Source organism: Mandrillus leucophaeus, unplaced genomic scaffold, assembly GCF_000951045.1.
Source record: "Mandrillus leucophaeus isolate KB7577 unplaced genomic scaffold, Mleu.le_1.0 Scaffold944, whole genome shotgun sequence".
NCBI classification, from domain to species: domain Eukaryota; kingdom Metazoa; phylum Chordata; class Mammalia; order Primates; family Cercopithecidae; genus Mandrillus; species Mandrillus leucophaeus.
Window position 1 is genome coordinate 613049 of NW_012110297.1, and position 13321 is coordinate 626369.

The 13321-nt window shown below is 48.5% G+C and overlaps 1 protein-coding gene across 1 annotated transcript in view; it reads right to left on the reverse strand.

Moving 5' to 3' along the window:
* Positions 1-649: 649 nt before the first annotated feature.
* The window catches only part of PLA2G5 (phospholipase A2, group V), a 22278-nt gene continuing 9606 nt past the window's right edge, over positions 650-13321 (reverse strand). Inside the window, exons 2-5 of the mRNA XM_011970338.1 lie at positions 7687-7736; positions 6319-6463; positions 2672-2778; positions 650-1993 (exon numbers count right to left, since the gene is read on the reverse strand). Of these exons, the coding sequence (XP_011825728.1) occupies positions 1869-1993; positions 2672-2778; positions 6319-6463; positions 7687-7726 (417 nt within the window). The 5' untranslated portion in view covers positions 7727-7736 and the 3' untranslated portion in view covers positions 650-1868. The remainder of the gene's footprint in view (positions 1994-2671; positions 2779-6318; positions 6464-7686; positions 7737-13321) is intronic.

Consider the following 13321-nt stretch of genomic DNA (forward strand, 5'->3'; position numbering starts at 1 on the left):
ATGAACCCCTAATGTGGATGAGTCCCTGAACTGCTCCTTTTGTGGGCTGGGATTGAAGGCAATGTGGGATAGTGGCCAGAGCCCAGGGTTCAGGGTTTAAAGTTAGGATCTGAGGTTGAATCCTACTTCTGCTGTTGATGTGCTGTGTGACTTTTGGACAGTCTCCTAACCTTTCTGTACCTCAATTTCTTGGTAGATAAAGGAAGGTTCTCCATGATTCCTTCCAGCTCAAACCCATGACAGCCTATAGTGTTGCCTTCATAACCTCGTGGCATCCCGCTCCTGTGTGGATGCTGGGACTCTGAGCTGGGATGTGCCAATGAGAAGTGCCTGCCCACAGCCACCTCCTGCAGAACTTACCAGCAAAACACTGCTCTGCCTCCCACCTGACTCTCATGGGAGAAGGGAGAGGTCTGGACTGGGTTCTCTTCTCTGTCATCCAGAATATCACGATTGAAGGAAAATGGAATTAGAGTGAAGCCTTCAATTTCCCCCACATACCCATTCAAAATTGGATCTGGGAAATGGCTTTGATTTTAAATATTTCATGAGCAAATTCGGCATTTAAGTCCCTCCCTGTGTGGCATTGTCAAATATAGACACCGAGTCTAAATCAAACTTTTCTAAAGCACTGGTGCATTCAGGGTAATCTTATAAAATTAAATTTTATTTTGAAAACATTCAACACTAGAGCTTTTTAAATATAGACCCTATTTATCATGCAGTTATTTTGGGGTATGTCTGAATAAAGAAGCCATAGGTACTTTCTTGGAAGGACGTTCCTTTGTTTTGGAATACATCCTTTCTTCTTGCAGTCTTGGTATCAGAACAAACATCCTTTCTTTTATGAATTGATAGATGGGTTGGTTTTTTAAATGTCCTTACTTTGTAAAAAATAAACCCCATAGCTGACACCTCTTTAAAACAAATTCCTGCTGTGTGAAATCCTAGAATCTTAGCATCCCCCATATCAGCATCAAGGTGGGCTTTAGAAGTCTCATTTTACATTGCAAGGAACAAGACGGTTTCTTTCTCAAATAGACTGAAAGTCAGAGAGGTTCAGTAATGGGTCCAAGACCACACAGCTGAAGAAACCAGCACTGGGATCTCAGTGCCACCCTCTCTGGCCTGGAAGCTGAAGCTGGCATAATCACCAGTTATCTTTCCCCCACCCCATCGAGGAAGAATGAGACCCAACACTGGAGAGGACCCCAAGGTTTAAGGAAATAAGCCCAAGAGAAAGCCTGAAGCTCATCCCAGAAAACCCTGCATTTACTCATCTTCCTTTCTGTCTCTGAGATAACGTAGATAACTTTGGGTTTATTACCCCAGCGGCAGAGAAGGAGGCACCAGCGATCCCCCACAGCAGAGGAAAATGTCTGTGTGGTTTTTATTAGCCTTGAGAATGAATTTTATTTAATATCCATACACCAGATTTAGAGAGTCAATTTGGCTCTTCCTGTGTAAAAATTCTCTGGAGGGTGGCGGTGGTGATAATCTGATCGCAGAAGCTGAGAAGTAAGTGCATCTCAGGAAAGTGTTCCAACTGGAGCCAGGACGCTGTCTTCAGAGAAGAAAAGAGACACGGCCAACCCTGAGTTGGTGGAGAGCTCTTGGCACCAGAGGGGCTGCCCTCAGAAGTAGAGGCCTAGGGACCCTGGGACCCTACCAAGTCCTGTGACCAGAGTCACTCTCTGACTCTGGGACTTGCTAGAGGGTACAGTGTGGCCCTGGGGGTCCTCCAAGCTTCGAGAAAGACTGAGGTCTGTGACTTAGGAGCCTCTCTCAGGAACCCAGCAGAGTCGGAACTCTGTGTTGTAGAAAAACAGAGCAAAAGTCTTGGTCTGGGAGGAGCTCGCTGGGGAGGCCTAGGAGCAGAGGATGTTGGGAAAGTATTGGTACTGCGGGTTGTAGCTCCATAGGTTTCTCTTGAGGCAGTAGACGAGCTTCCGGTCACAGGCACAGAGCTGCACATGGCAGAAGGGCCCGGGCTCTGCAACAGGACACCAAGAGCAGAATGAGGGCGGGAAGAGCATGCTCCAGTCTCAGCAGAGACCCCATGGACTTCCTGCTCCAAGGAGCTTTCAGCCTGATGAAAGAGGCATGGCTCCTAAATCAGGGGAATAGAGAATCTGATGGAAGGGGCGCAGCTGCTGCTCAGGGTGAGGTTTCAGTTCAGGAGACAGTTCCTGCCCTCAGGGAGTTCCTAGTCTGATAGAGGAAGCACCTTCCTTCCTCTGGGGCACTCCCAGTCTGATGATGGAGGCAGCTGCTGCTCTGGAGGAACTCTCATTCTCACAGAGCAGAACCATCCCCAGACTTAGCCTTGAACTCAGAGGCCTTGAGCCTGAATCGTGCTGTGTGCACTGGCAGGCCTTCAAGCTTCTGTTTCCTGATGTCTAAAATGGAGGAGACTAAACCTACTCTACAGGTATATTTGGGGGGAATCAAGGAAAAGGAAGCATGTCAAGCATTTGCACCCGGTGGATGCTAAGATGTTTCAGCCCTACCCTGGGGGACTGATATAGCCGCAGTAATCCTGCTCCTCTCATCCCAGTTCTGTACCCAACCCCTCCTCCCTCAACAAGATACAGGCTGGCTGTCCTCTAGGGCAGCTGAACTTAAAGTCAGGTGCTCTTCCAATGGCCTGAACGGGAAGCCCCAGCCTTACCGCAGGTGACCAGGCCCCATGCGAATCTGTATTTGTAGGACTGTGTCCGAATGTTGCAGCCCTTCTCCTCCAGCCGCCCATAGCAGTGGTCATGCACCCAACAGCACCTGTACATGCAAGAGACTTAGATCCCGAGTGGGAGGGATGCCCTCCTGACCCCCGTCCCTAATAGAAGCAAAAATTCAACCATGTCACTTTAGCAGAGGCCACCTTGGTGGACGCGATGTGGCAGAGAGGATCTTGTAGTGTGACTGAGTAATTTCCTTTTCCTCATTTCCAGCCAGCAGGTCATGGACCCTCGTTTTCCTCCTGGTCTCGTGATTAGACTACATTTCCCAGCCTCCCTTGCAGGTAGGTATGGCCACATGACTTGGTCCCAGCTAGATGAGGTAGGTGGAATTAATGCACTCCACCTCCAGACCTGCCCAGACAAACCTCCCACACTTTACTCCACTGTCCCTCTGCCTCCATCCTTTGGCTGGATGGAGATGACCCAGCATTCTGAGGATTCTGAGGCCATAGGTGATGGCAGAACTACAAGATGGGAGGAGCCAACGTGTGATTCATACTGAACTGTTATGTGAGCCAGAAATAAACTTCTCATATCACAGGTCCCGCATCTGTGGATCAACCAATATGGATGGAAAATGTAAGCAGGCCTAATTTCTTGTGTTTGTACTAAACATGTACATACTTTTTTCTTGTCATTATTCCCAAACAATACAACAACAACTTCCATAGCATTTACATTGTATCAGCTATGACAAGTAGTCTAGAAATGATTTAAAGTATATGATCACAGCCGGGCGCAGTAGCTCACGCCTATAATCTCAGCAGTTTGGGAGGCCAAGGCAGGCAGACTGCTAAAGTCCAGGAGTTTGAGATCAGCCTGGGCAACATGGTGAAACCCTGTCTCTACTTAAAAATATACAAAAAATCAGCCAGGCATGGTGGCACGTGCCTGTAGTCCCAGCTACTCAGGAGGCTGAGGTGGGAGAATCACCTGAGCACAGAAGGTCGAGGATGCAGTGAGCTGAGATCGCATCATTGCACTCCAGCCTGGGTAACCACTGAGACCCTGTCTCAAAGAAAAAAAAAAAAAAGCTTGGGGGGATACAATCACATAGGTTATATGCAAATACTATGCCATTTTATATCAGGGACTAGAGCATCTGCAGATTTTGGTATCCACGGGGATGGATCCTGGAACCAGTCCACGGGATGACTGTATGTTAGGTGTAGCAGACTGCATATAAAAGGTTTTCTTGGTTTACAGAAAAACTGAGATCTTACAGAGGAAACACCTAGTTCCTCCTATTACTAACATCTTATATTAGTATGATACCCTTGTTAGAATTAGTGAACCAATATTGATACATTATTAATGAAAATTATTCACTAAATAATAGTACATCATTATTATCTTACTAATTGTAAAAAAAAAAAAAAAAAAAAAAAAAAAAAAAGCCGTAATCAGAGTTCCCTAGTTTTTACCTAATGTCGTTTTTCTGTCCCAGGATCCCACCACTGGGGATGCCATGTTACATTTCATTGTCTTGTCCTTCTTTTTTTTTTTTTTTTTTTGAGATGGAGTTTTGCTCTCATTGCCCAGGCTGGAGTGCAATGGCGTGATCTCAGCTCACTACCGCAACCTCTGCCTCCCAGGTTCAAGCAATTCTCCTGCCTCAGCCATCTGAGTAGCTGGGATTACAGGCATGCGCCACCATGCCCAGATAATTTTGTAAATTTTAAGTAGAGATGGGGTTTTTCCACATTGGTCAAGCTGGTCTCGAACTTCTGACCTCAGGTGATCAGGTGATCCAACCCCCTCGGCCTCCCAAAGTGCTGGGATTACAGGCATGAGCCATCGTGCCTGGCCCATTGTCTTGTCTCTTTAGGCCCCTCTTGTTTGTGGCAGTTCCTCACACTTTCCTTGTTTTTGACTGTTTTGAGGGGTACTGGTTAGATATTTTATAAGATGCCCACTATTGGGATTTGTCTGATATTCTTTTTTCTCATAAGACTGGAGCTTGGGGTTATTTTGTTGCTAAATTGTTCCAGTGTTGGCCACTGGGGGCTCTTTCAGTCGGCACAGGTGCCCCTTGTCACATCCCCATCAATGTGGGCTTTCATTTTGTTTGTGTTTATTTAAGCACTTCCTTACTTTTTGGCACTAAAAGAAGTTCCAGGTTCATCTTGTATATTTCCTGCCTTGGTCCTAGAATTGGCCATTTCTTCAAGGAACCCTGGCTATATATGAATATGTATATATATAAAATTTATATTATATATAATTTATATTTATATATATATATATATATATATGACTTGGAAGGGGCCTTCTATTGAAGAATGACTTTGGAAACTAGATCTAGGCATTAAGTGTGCTTGTTGCTACTGGGGTGTCATTTCTTTTAGACCCTCTCCACTGATACCAAAAGAATGTTTCTATTTGCCCATGTGTATAAAAAAAAGTATATGATCACACAGGTTATATGCACATACTGTGCCATTTTATATCAGGGACTAGAGCATCTGCAGATTTTGATATTCACAGGGGTCCTGGAACCAGTCCGAGGGATGACTGTATGTTAGGTGTAGCAGATTGCACATAAAAAGTATTCTTGGTTTACAGAAAAACTGAGAAGATCTAACAGAGGAAACACCATTTTCTCCTATTACTTACATCTTATATTAGTATGATACTAATATATCCACGCTATCTATGCATACTGCTACCTATGCATACTTCCACATGTAAACATCTGCATCTACAATAAGCTAAACAGGAGTCCATACTGACGTCTCCAACTCTAGTCCTTTTGCACATGGATCATTCTGGCTTCCTGCCCTGGCTTATCCCACTCCAACAGTGAGAAACTTGGCCCCAACCATCTGTCCTTCATTTGCTTAATCATCCCTTTCCTTTATATACGTCTAGCAGTATCGGAATTGTTAACCCAGCTGGGTATGCTTTCCAAGGAACAAAATCTCCCATTTCACACATTCTTCTAGAACTTTAGCACTTCCCGATCAAGAGGTGGACTCTAGATCCCCTCCCTCTTAAAGCCTTTGTGACTGTCTTGACCAAGAGGACAGTGTAAGTGACACAATGGGATTTCTGAGGCTGACCATAAAACAGCATACTCTTTGGTCTTGCAGTTTGGGGACACTCAGTCTTGCAACCCAAGAGTCACCATGCTGGGAGGAATCCTGAACATCCTTGGAGAGGCCTAAGTGACAGGAATTGAGGCCTCTGACCCGCTCCTACGCCAGGAGATGCTGACCACTTGCCAGCCATAGGAGTGAGCCATCTGGAAGGTGGATTGTCCAGCCCCAGTTGTCCAAGCTGAAGCTGAGACAAGCCACCCCCACAAGCCCTACCCAAATGGCAGATTCATAAGCATAGTAAAAGACCAGTGCTGCATAAGCTACTACATTGAGGACCACTTGTTACGCCACAGTCGACCAACTGACACCTTAGGCCACTGAGATCTTGGGATTGCCGGCTAACTTCTTTCAGACTCAGTTTTCTTATTTGTAAAATGGTACTTTAATACTCATCTTCCAGAACTGATATGTAATTGAACAAGAAAACATGGGTGCAGAGCCTGGAGCCCAAAGGGCAGTTATAGCAATCAGCTCACCTATCAGTGCCATCCTTGGGGGTTCCTCGGCCGCCCCAGCCACAGTAACAGCCGTAGAAGCCATAGTTTGTCAGGGCATTCTTCCCTGTCACCTTCTCGATCATCGATTTTAGGTCCAGCAAGCCTCCTTGCACAGCAGGCACACCTGGAAGATAGCCCATGTCCCCAGGTGACACCCAGGCAGCCCAGCCCTGCTTTAGGCCCACTGCCCAACATCTCCTACCTTTTCTCCCACCCAGGGCTTGGAGGGACGGACCTGTGTGTCTCTTTTTTATTCTCTCAATTAGTGGGAAGGGAGGTGCAAGCAGTATGGAGAATTGGTTCAGAGTTTGGAATTGAAAAATGAGCAGACCTGGGTTCAAATCCTGGCTGTGCCACTAATTCAAAGTATGGTATTGAATGGAGTCAGAGCCTCAGTTTCATCATCTGGAAAACGGCGACCCAAAATTAGCAGCTGCATCTTGGAGTTATCATGAGGGTTAAAATAAGATTAAGTGTGTAAATTTTGAGCACGGTAGCAGACACAAAGTAAGTGACCATGACGTATAAGGTGTAATTCATAATGTATCTGCATGAAGCAGCAGTCAGGAGTTTCCTGTCTCTCTTGGCAATACATCCCTCTTCCCCACCACTCCCTCCCCTCACACCCTTTAGAACATAAGGCAGAGAATCTAAAAGCAGGATAGGACTCTTAAAAATCGCTGAAGCCAGTTCCCTCATCTTACAAACGGGAAACTGAGGCATGGAGGGAAAAGGTGCCCTGTCCAGGGTTTCACAGCGAGCCCAGGGCTCTCCCTGCATCAGGCCTCCAGCTCCTCCTGGCATCTCCAGGGACCTGGCAAGACATCAAAGAGCAGGACAGCCTATCAGGGGGTTGTTGTATATACGGTCACGGGGCTGCAGGATGGGACTAAAGCCATCTGTACAGTCACTTCCCAGCTGGACAAGCCTGAGCTGAGAATGACCCAGGAATCATAGGCTGGGACATTTAGATAAGAGTTTTGATTTTTATTTGGATTGATTTGGGGATTTTTAAAATCTTATTTTATTTGCATACAAGGAAAAAATCTGCCTCGTACATTTGCCAGCCACATAACCTCCATGTCCACAACCTTTACACAGCTGAGGTACAATATCTCCTAGGACCCTGCCACAGCCTTATGCCTTAAGCATGGACTGCATTAGCCCGTGCCTGATGAGGAAGCAGAGGCTCGGAGGCATGAAGGTTCCTGCTGACGTCTATGAAGTCAGTGCAGAGCCAAGATTCAAACCCAAGTCTCTACAACCTCAATGGCTGGTGTCCTTTTCACCACTCTGTTACTCCCATGGGGTAGAAGTTCATTCGGAGGTTATGGGGCCAGCACTTACTACAAGCCAGGAACCAAGCCAGTGGGAGGAAGCCCTTCATCTCTAGGGTTCTGGAAAAGAAAACACATCCCACGACAGGTCTATCAGGCAATGCCCCCGTGGCCCATTCAGATCCCACCCCGGCTCCCCACCAGGCCCCGCCTATTCCACTCCCCATCATGGTGGGCAATAAACAAGGTGAGTCCAGTCAGAAAAGACGAGGCAAAAAAACCTATTGGTCCACGGAGGGCCCTGGAGGCAGAGGGGATAATGGAAACATTTGCGGGTACACTGTCCCTGCTACCAGTGCACTCTTAGCCACAAACACCCCAGACATACTCACCCTGTTGGCAAAATGGCTAAAAGGGACCAGAGAATAGGCAGGATTCTTAAATGGAGATTTGGTGGCATACGTGGAGAAGCAGGACTTGATATAACCTAGACATGGCCTTTGATGAAAGATGCAAGACGGAAGAAAAAAATTCCTGGACAGACAGCACTTGACGCCCACAGCAGGAGGGCAGAAGGAAAGCCGATGATTCTATGTCTCATACTCCTTTTAGCTCACGGTGCTGTAGTTGACTGTTTTCAAGGATGTTTACCCTGATGGTTCTTTGCAGGCAGAGGCTGGGCGGATGCACCCCTCTATTCTAACACTGAGAATAGTGCCTTGGCCAGATTAGGTGCTCAGCCGTGAAGCCTGGGCACCCACAATGTGCCAGTGGCTTTCAGGGCCTGGTTATGGCTCTTATGGGCCCCAAGCACTTCTGCCTTTGCAGGTATCTTTCTGCTATACCTTTATATTTATCTCTATATTCACACGATTATTTTTGACAACTATGCTGGTATAAAGAAAAACATAATCCAAGCTGGATTTATTATTATATATTCATTATTATTATGTTCATTTCTTTCCTCTTGATTTTGAAAGAATTTATAAAATTAAGACATTCTCCTGGGACCCAGGCACTATGTCTACCTAAAGAATAAGTCAACACTGGGGGTTCATGAGAGTGCTGCAGGGTAGGTATCACTGTCTTCATTTTGCCACTGGGAAAATTGAGGCTCAGAAAGCTCCGGGACCTTGCCAGAGGTCACACAGCCATTAAGCAGTGGAGGCCGGATTTGAGCCCCGTCCTTCTGTGTCCCTCACTGCACCACACAACCTCGCTTCCCAGAGGTATGAATCCTTTGAGGGGTCTGTGCTTGTTCCTTCTCGTGCTCTACCTCTCAGGCCAGAGCCCTTGGCTTCACTCCTTAGAATCTGTCTTTGATAAAAACAGCCATTGCCAGCCTAGAGTCCAGGAAATTCCATGTGTCTCAGGCCAGCACCTGATTCTAATTTGGCTTCTCAGAGGTTCCTTACCAGCAGCTGCCTGATTCCCTTCCTCCCAGGATCCAAAGTCCTTGTTTGTCCACAGTTGGGCAGGCCCGGGGCTTTCCCCTTCAGTGCTCTGTTGTCTCAAGTCCCTGAGTTGAATGGTCGCTTGTGCCAGAGCTCTGCCTGAACCCCTGGCACCTCCCAAGACCTGGCCTCCAAATATGCCTCAGACTCCCCGGGGCTCCTGCCCTTGTCCAGTAGCAACTCTGAGTTCCAAGAACATTCCTGAGGATTCTGTCCACCCACAGCCTCTGCTCCAAGGGCTCCAAACAGCCAAAGAAATGGCCCTAGACACCACCATTCCACACCTATCTTTCTCTGCCGCTCCCTGGAGCCTGCAGCACAGTGACACCAACTGCCACTTGCTGGGCATCTCTGGTGTGCCAAACACTACGCGCTATCTCTCTAAACCCATCAATGACCTTGGCAGGCCTGGAGTCTGTCCTTTTAAACAGCCACTTGTTGAATGAATAACAGTTGCTGATTTTACAGATAAGGAAATTGAGGCTCAGGCAGATTAAGTGACCAGGACTGTCAATCTATTTCTTTGACTGACTCTAGACTCCACTGCCTCTGAGCATCCCTGGGCACTAAACATGCTTTCGATTTTCTGTATTTTAGGATGCTTTGACATCTTGGAGGCCAGAGACAGCCTGCTCCTTCCAGGGCTAGTTAATTCCTAGACACCTCACATGGCTCCTCTGTGAGCGTGCCTTTCACGTGCAGACCGACTGTGACAGTAGGTAGCTGGTCAGACAGGAGCAGGACAGGAATGTCAGGCAACCATCAGGCGATGGGCAGGCAGTTGTTAACCGTCTCTCTAAAATAATAACTGGTCACAGCCAGCACCAGGGAAAGGCAGTCTCCCAATACACAGGAACACCTGAAGCTGGTGGTCAGTCGCTTCCAGTCAGATCTCAGGTATTGGGTGAGTAGGCTCACACATGCGCATGAAGAGGCAAAATGGCAGAGTTTAACTGGTATATGACCTCCTAGGGATGTTCGGCTGGTAAGAGAAGAACACCTCAAGGGAACACGCGTACAACGCCAGTAAACACACTGCGCATGCTCCCTCCCAAGTGCTAGCAGGTGGGCGGATAAGGAAAACAAGACCCCGGAAGTATGCCAACGTATAAAACCCCAAGTCAAAGGTCAAACAGAATCCCTGAATCTCTCAAGTCACCTAGTTGGCCCCTCTTCCAAGTATACTTTACTTCCCTGCATCGCTACTCTAAAACTTTTTAATAAGCTTTCACTTCTGCTGTGAAACTTGCCTCAGTCTCTCCTTCTGCCTTATGCCCCTCAGTCAAATTCTTTCTTTTGTCTCACTCCATCACCAGGTTGGAGTGCAGTGGCACCATCTCAGCTCACTGCAACCTCCGCCTCCCGGGTTCAAGCGATTCTCCTGCCTCAGCCTCCCAAGTAGCTGGGATTACAGGCGCCCGCCACCATGCCCAGCTAATTTTTTGTATTTTTTTAGAGACAGGGTTTCACCATGTTTGCCAGGATGGTCTCGATCTCCTGACCTCGTGATCCACCCACCTCGGCCTCCCAAAGTGCTGGGATTACAGGCGTGAGAATTCTTTCTTCTGAGGAGGCAAGAACTGAGGATGCTGAGGCCTGTATGGATACATCCCACTGCTGACACAGCCAGTCCCTTGGCACACCCAGGCCACCTTTCCCTTACCCTCACACTCTTTAAGCCAAGGTTTCTCCTGCCCTAAATCACCCCAGGGCCAGACACTGGACAACTAGGGAAGCCTGGAGTCCCGCTGACCTGATTCAAACTGGCCAGTCCTAAACTGTGTCTCCTGCCCTACCAGCCTTTCCCAAAGATCACAGCAAAGACCCTGGGCGATGCTTCCCACGGCTCCTCCTGACCTGCCGACCTGGCACTTCCTGCGTGTCCCTGGGTGGGGATCACGCCCTCTTCTGGGAGCTGTAAATAACAAGCTATCTTTTAAATGGCAATCATTTCTTGATCTGTTGGCCTCCCCATACCTGGAGAAAACCAGCCTCCCAGGTGCATTTGAGAACACCCTGGAAAGAGTAAAAAAAGCAGTTTCATGGTGGTGGTGGCAGAGGCGTGGAGCGGCTGCCCTGAAGAGTGGACAGCCACTCCACTCAGTAGAGCCCAAAGTGGGCCCCAGGAGGAGGATGTGGGCTCAGCTATTTTAATCAAACCACCACAGAGAGGAAGTGCATAGCCGCGAGAGAATTTCGGAGGGCAGTGGTTGCAGTAATGAGAGGGGAGAGAATAGAGATGGACAGCCCAAAGGAAGATGTGGAGGCTGGGACGTGGCGAGGTCGCCAAGGGATGGGTCCCCCAAGTCCACATGCAGCAGCTCCAGGACCTCCCAGTTCACGTCTCCTGGCTGGAAAGAATGCACAGTGCGGAGCCTCACAGCACAGACACCTCCTGCTGTCTGTGAGGGAGGTGATGGGGGTTCACCCCTCTCCAGGCCCTGCTCCCCTGACCAAGGGGGACAGGTGTTTCCTCTCATAGCCCCTCTCTCGGCCCTGCTCTCTGCACCTCCCTCAGGCAAAGCAGCCCCAAAGATGAGATTCCTCACCAGTGAGACCTTTTCTCCGTCCTCAGGCCCGCGAAAGAGGCCGGGGCTGGGCCCGCCTGGTTTTAAGGACCTCTCTGTTGCCTCCCACACTCCTGCGTGGGCCAGCTCCAAGATTCCTGGTAACTCGCATAGGAAGCTCTACTTCCCCTCACCCTGGCACAACCCCTGGGGAATTTTTTCCACTGCGTACTCAGAAGTTGTTTCTTTCGATCGTTTTTTTTTTTTTTTGAGACGAAGTCTCGCTCTTTCGCCCAGACTGGAGGGCAGTGGTCCTATCTCAGCTCACTGCAGCCTCTGCCTCCCTGGTTCAAACAATTGTCCTGCCTCAACCTCCTAAGTATCTAGGATTACAGGCGCACGCCACTACACCTGGCTAATTTCTGTATTTTTAGTAGATACGGGGTTTTACCATGTTGGTCAGGCTGGTCTCGAACTCCTGACCTCAAGTGATCCACGCACCTCAGCCTCCCGAAGTGCTGGGATTACCGCCACAGAAGCAGCTGTTTTCTGAAGCAGGTCACAGTGCCCAGGTGGCTATCAGGAGAGATGGTGATCAGTCGGGCTTGGGCCACCCACGATCCAGGGCTCTTCCCCGCCAAGAACAGGAACCCTGGAATCCCCCTCCAGGGCACGGCCTCCCTCCCACCCACCACACTGGGTCTTTGCCAAGTCCCCCAGCCCTGGGCTCCTGCTCAGATTTCATCCTGTCTCGCTCAGCCTCAACCCAGGAACGGCCAGGGAAGACAGGCAGCCCCACTCGCGGACTTGAAGCTTTGTCCCCGTCCTCTTCCTGTTGTTCCTAACTTGCCAACCCCCAACTTTTTCTGCCCCGTTCCTGAGCTGGGGTGACTCAGGAGATGCCTGTAGAAACACCACAGAACGTTGCCTGCCATGTCCAGGTGGTAGCCCTTTTTTGGCACCTGATTCCGTGCCAACTTCCTACAGGTCCTCCCTCAGGGAAGGGGAAAGTGCCAGGCTTGCAGTTAGAGAGATGCAAGCTGGAGTCCCAGCTCAGCCACCTAGTATCTGTGTGTGCCTGGGCGAGTCACTACATTTCTCTACTCTTCATGTAAAATGTGAGAATTATGAGACCCTCCAGCCGCAGAGGCTCCTGGTGAGGAATGTACCATATAAAACAAGGCACAGGTGGGTCAGGCACAACGGCTCACCCTGGGAGGCTCAGGTGGGAGGATGGCCCGAGCCCAGGAGGTCAAGGTTGCCGTGAACTATGATCACACCACTGCACTCTAGCCTGAGCAACACAGCAAACCCCTGTCTCTATTAATGAATAAATGAATCCATAAACATAAAAATAAGGTATATAAACTCATATCAGTTGGGGAAGTGTGTGGCCCAGTGGGTAACATCACAGGTTCTGTATCAGCTCCAAGTCCTGGGTTCAAATCCTGGCTTCCTCACCACTGGCCACAGCGCCTCAGGACTGACTGAAGCTCACCTGCCTCGGAGAGCTGTTGTTAGGATTAAATGAATTTATACATGTATAGCTTAGAGCCATAGCAAATGCAGAGTAATGCTAATAAATCAATGACAGCTCACCTTCTAGAGTGTTTTCACAAGACATAGGTACCTACTAGTATTCTCCATTTTCTGCTTCTCTTAATTCCGCCCCTCACCCCACCACCCCACACACACTTTTTTGAGAAGACTTGGATTTTTTTTTTTTTTTTTTTTTTTTTTTTTT